Source organism: Synchiropus splendidus, chromosome 4 (assembly GCF_027744825.2).
Source record: "Synchiropus splendidus isolate RoL2022-P1 chromosome 4, RoL_Sspl_1.0, whole genome shotgun sequence".
Lineage (NCBI taxonomy): Eukaryota > Metazoa > Chordata > Actinopteri > Syngnathiformes > Callionymidae > Synchiropus > Synchiropus splendidus.
This window is the reverse complement of record NC_071337.1, coordinates 14,822,624-14,827,871: the sequence shown is the minus strand read 5'-3', so window position 1 is coordinate 14,827,871 and position 5,248 is coordinate 14,822,624. Positions and strand designations below refer to the sequence as shown.

The 5,248-nt window shown below is 43.5% G+C and overlaps 1 protein-coding gene across 2 annotated transcripts; it reads left to right on the top strand.

Annotated features, from left to right (window-relative positions):
- The first annotated feature begins 2,713 nt into the window (after positions 1-2,713).
- glmp (glycosylated lysosomal membrane protein) lies at positions 2,714-5,140 on the top strand. Of its 2 annotated transcripts, XM_053862611.1 has the most exons (8): positions 2,714-2,851; positions 3,082-3,243; positions 3,752-3,850; positions 3,928-4,083; positions 4,148-4,366; positions 4,464-4,729; positions 4,812-4,947; positions 5,006-5,140. In XM_053862611.1, exons 1-8 carry the CDS (start codon positions 2,729-2,731, stop codon positions 5,030-5,032), a joined length of 1,188 nt encoding a protein of 395 aa, XP_053718586.1. In that variant the 5' UTR covers positions 2,714-2,728; the 3' UTR covers positions 5,033-5,140. The 2 variants fall into 2 exon arrangements, with proteins under 2 accessions (XP_053718586.1, XP_053718585.1); XM_053862610.1 differs by having other exon boundaries at positions 4,812-5,134.
- The last annotated feature ends 108 nt before the right edge of the window (positions 5,141-5,248 follow it).

Sequence of the window (5,248 nt, the reverse complement as noted above, 5' to 3'; positions counted from 1 at the left end):
GAGGAGGCGGGGCCAGAGGGGGCGAGACGCGCAGTGACGCAAGCACGCTGGAGTGGACAGCAGCAGCAGCTCGGTCAACCGGGGTTCTAGAGCTGTTACACATCTCAGTGTTCTGCTGTCTCCCCGTCACACAAACGAATATTCGTAGGCCTCCGCAGCAGGGGGTCAATCCAGATTTAGAGGGAGAGGTGCCAATCATGACAGATTATTTTCAGATCATAAAAGATTCAGATTAAACTGGGATTTTTTTTCTGGCTATCCCAGTTGAGCTAAGCCTGAGCACTGTTTGGGAAATCACATCCCTTGTTTGCACGGATTACCAGATTATTTCACCCAACCGATATGGCTGCGGTTTAACGGCAGAATAACAAAGACGTAAACTAGGGGCGTTATATGGGTTACAGAGAAAAAGATGGACATAGTTGGTCAACCTACTCAACAGTCAACCTCTAACTTATGTACATGTTTAAAATGTTCAAACTCTTAGTCGTACGTCCACTCACCCCGCCGCACACGCACTCTGCACTGGGAAGAGACTGCGGTAATACACATTTCAAACATAATTCACAGCAACGGTATGAGTTGCCCCTGAGACACTGGTTTATTCTGTTTTTCAGTAGCTCCAGTCACGTACAGAAAAAGAAGTTACGTTTCCAGATTCCAACGTCAAAGTCTGCTAAAAGAAGGGATTAAAAAAGACAAACCCCACTACATTCAAGTCACTGTCGCCTCAGTTGCTCAGAGTAAAGAATAATTTTGATTAGGTGATCGACACTTAAATCTTTCACATAAAGCTGACCTTAACAGAAATATGTTGCACTCAAATGTGCTTCAACAAACCAAGATACATAGACCTCATGTTAATGAAGTTCAATAATGTTGAATGAAAACAATTTGGTCTGTGTCATGTGTTTGGATGTTTATTAAGGTGAACCTCTCTCATGTCCTCTGCTTCTGGGGCACACGCCATGTAACCCTTGATCCAGTAACATTTCAAAAGCCCTGAAAGTGGCTTTGTTAAAAACGAACTCTTTGCATCTTCAAGAAGTTTCACCTATCCCACCTACTTTGGATGCAAGGCAAGTATTACCCTGGACAGGTCACTAGTCCATCACACACCTGAGACAACTTGGACGTAACTGTATGTTTGAGAACTGTAGAGGATGCTCTCAAGCAGAACATATAAACTCCATTGGAAGAAAAAAAAACAGCTTTGCTTCATAGCAAGATTTCTCTGAAGAGGGATTTGAACCCGGGACATTTTATGTGAGGCTGCAGCACTAACCACCGCACCATCTTCTTAACATAATAGGAGTTGCATGATGGCCCATGAGTACCAACAGAATGCACCATAACAACGTTAGTATTATTGCTGTGGAAAAAGATGTTTCATTGGCATATTTAAGGTCAAATTTTCCATTGAAAGTATGAAGTGGTTCAAGTGAAAATAAGTTGAAGACCCTTTAGTCAGGTTAATTAGTCCATAACTGTTGAGCTCTACTCAGTCGATCAATTCATCATCTCTTTTGAACAAAATTGTAGCGCTGATTCATTATATAAAAAATCCTACTCAAGTGCTGCTGATAAAAGAGTATTATGTTCAGCTTCAAACAGGTACACAGAGGAAACCAGAGCACCTTGGGAATCCACATGAACATGTGCCGAGTGAGATTGGTGCCCTTCTTATAAGGGTACAGAGCTCACACCTCTGCTGTCCTACTGCCTTATCTCTCCTTCTGTGGACTCATTAAGCCAAGTGCCATTAATCCACATGGCCAATTGGTGTTACGTTCTTGCGGATAATCACTTCAGTTCAATTTCCCATACAGTATTGTTGCCATGCAGTATACTTCAGAGCAAAGTTAATTCACATGACAACAGCTAAATAAATCCAATGCTTTCAGAATGATGTGTGAATGTGAGCCAAAGTAAAAAGCACTTGGCTACACGTATAAGTCAAGCGAAGCGGCTTCTCACTCGATCTTAAGGGGGGTCACCAGTGACCAACCACTCACCCCCATCACTGCTCCTGTTAACCACGCAGTCCATCTTCCTGATAAGGACCCTGACTTTAGACTTTGAGGTGTTAAGCCTCAACACTCTCACTCCGCATGCAGACGGTGCCGCAAGTCACAGTCACAGACTGATGAAGCCAACATGACGACATCATCAGCAAAGAACTTGTGTATGTCAGCCTTGAACCGTGGCCCAGATTTTGGTAGAAACATCTTAGTTAATTAAGTATATGTATGTATATATTGAACAGCGCTCACAAAATGCAACTGATATTATCGTGATATATAATAAAGTTTTATATATATATATATATATATATATATATATATATATATATATATATATATATATATATATATATATATATATTTACTTTATTATTTACTTTTATTTAAAAAATTTTAAAAATACAAAAAGCAATGCAGAAGACGAATTTAGGCGCTACATATTTAAGTATTGTTATGAGCTCATGGTCAGAACAAGTTGTTAGACTGTAGTATAAATCTTACTCAATACATATTTATAAATACAATACATACATACTTACGCACTGCAAGGGGTGAATGAGGAGAAACCATCAATATTCAAACTTTTCAACGCCGATCCGTCTAAATCTCGCGAGATCCGAAGTGGCGAGACGAGACAGGGGCGAGGCGTGTTCATGATCAGCTGACATATAAAGCGCAGGGTCATGTGACTTATCAAAACAGAGATGGCGGACAGACCGACTGTTTACTGCGGTAGATACTGTTTTTATAAAACAATTCTATGGACTTCATCGCTCTTGTTTTTATGCTTCGATTCGAATGGCGCTGCCGAGTCCTTCACTCGAAACGTAAGTTTTGCACTGATTCACTTTCCGAACAAAGCTCAGAATTACATCGGTGTCATTAGTTTTAAACCGTCCCTATGGAAACGAAAGGCTGTTGCTCGTGTTTTATGTTAGCATGATGTTGTTTGTTGGTTATTTTCGTCGAATGTTCAGTGTGTTCTAAGTCAGGAATCGTCGATAAATCAATGAGACTGATTGAATCAGCGCATTGATTGATGGCTCTTTGTGTACAGGTGACTGCGCAGTTGAACCCAGGTAGCCATGGGACGACAAGGGGCGACCTGCTGCACATCAGGGCTGTGGGTGGCAACGACACGCTACACTTCCTCTTTTGCAGCCAGGGGGCCCCCACTTTGCTACTAGTTCACACCAACACCAGTACCTCTACTGTCTCTGTAAGCGGTTACACACGTCTTCTTTGCCTCCGACATCCGAAATTCTAGCTCACTTTGTTGAATCTAGTCATGGTTGTGCTTCAAATTATAGTTCGCTACTATCATAACTTCACGATGACTCTATCATGATTGTGCAACCTGACTTTTGTGTTATTTTAGTGCAGTTTTGTGTTAATATGGTGCCATCTGATGGCTGTACTGCGATCGACTCCTTACCATCCTTTTCCATAATATTGCAGTCAGATGTGCAATATACTGTATTATAACTGAGCTACACCATGCTGAAGTTATTGGTTGATGTAATTAAGTTTAGCTCGTATTACCTGTAGTTGAATGCAAAATAACTGATGTGCTCTGCATTGCTTTACAATGTTGTTATTGTGTAGTACACTAAATACAACTGTGCACATATACAAGTGGCTCATACTAGTTGATTGACGATTATCTCCATGTTTACAAGTTTTGCTTGTAACATTCTGTAACTTTTCTTGTACCCACCACTCCTCAGGTAAATTGGACACAGTTTGAGAGTCTCAATGCGAGTGGCAGCTTCAAGGTGGAGCCAGAAAACAGTGTCCTGTACAGCTGTGGCCTGGTTTTCAGCAGGGTCAGTGAAAACATGCATTTGTTTCTTGGCTTTATCAGCGTCTCACTTTCTTATTTGCCTTCCTGTAATCCCTTTAGCTGCTGGAGTATGACGATGTCAACAACACGGCTCAGGTCACCCCTGACCTGTTCCCTCCGTATGATTTGAGTAACGTTAGCTGGTCCCGAATAAGCCTGTCAGACATGACAGCGCTTCTTTGTGGTGAAATCAACAACGGTTCACTCTGTGTCCAGGTAAGTCACATTTCTGGACTTCACTGCCGCTGTGGCTGACGCCTTCTCTGTTTCTGCTCGGTAGCTGTCCTACTTTCAGACTGAGGGGCGTGGCCAAAACTGGCCCCGCCTTCTGCACACTGCTAACACGTCGCAGTTGGCCATGTGGCTTGATGGCGTGTTACCTCGGGCGCCGCGCTCCAGGTTTCTATTGGAGCTGCAGGCTGTGGGTGGTCAGCAGCCTCTGAGTCAAGTGGAGGTGGAACGTTCCATCGATGATGAGTTCACACCCTCCATATTCAAGGTGCGTCCACCCTGTGATGTATATTTGGACCTCTCATTCGCATGTGTGCTGACCTTAAACATCTCATGAGTCTGTGTGTTGACCTCTGCTCTCATAGGTGGCTCAGTGGGTGTCAAAGGAGGACAAGGATGTCCTGGGCTTCGTGCAGTGGAAACCAGTGGCGTACCGTCACACCTCACCAGCTCTGGAGGACGCCACTCCGTGTCGTCACTCAGACCCAGAACGTCAGAGTGCTGAGGCGGCAGAATCTTCATCCAGTCTCATTCAAGCCTTCTACACAGAAAATGAAGCAACATATGGACTAAACGTGAGCTTCGGTCTGGCCGGGGATCCGTTCTACAACAGCACCTTGTACTTAAGCTGGTAGGTTTTCCTTCCATAACAGATCTTCGTCCATCTCTATCCAGTCTTTGCTGAGGCAACGCTGCTTTATTCCCCTCTGCAGGACAATGCTGGTCGGTGTGGGCCCACCACCCAGTGATGGTCTCTCTCCACTGGTTCTGGCTATTGTAGCGGTTGGCCTTGGGGCACCTTTAGTTCTTCTGCTTGTTGGCGGAATCTCAGTTTGTCTGCGAAAGAAGGTGACTTCTTCGTCTACTCTTTACGAACCAATTAATTAAAGGCTGGATTGTTTTTCAGATATCGATCAAAGACTCTGTCCGGTGACCTCACCTGACCCCCCGCCCCATTCTTGCTGGATGTTTTTAGTCTGAGAGGGGGTGAAATGTTTTTAAAATTAAAGATGTTTTACACATGTTCCCCGCTCTCTTCATTAAGTGTAAAACACTAGCAGTTTCAGATGGTATTCATTGTGTTGCTTCTCAGGTCAAAACCGCTTCTGCCTTAAATAAGCTCCACGTTTCTCAAGCCATATATCCATTG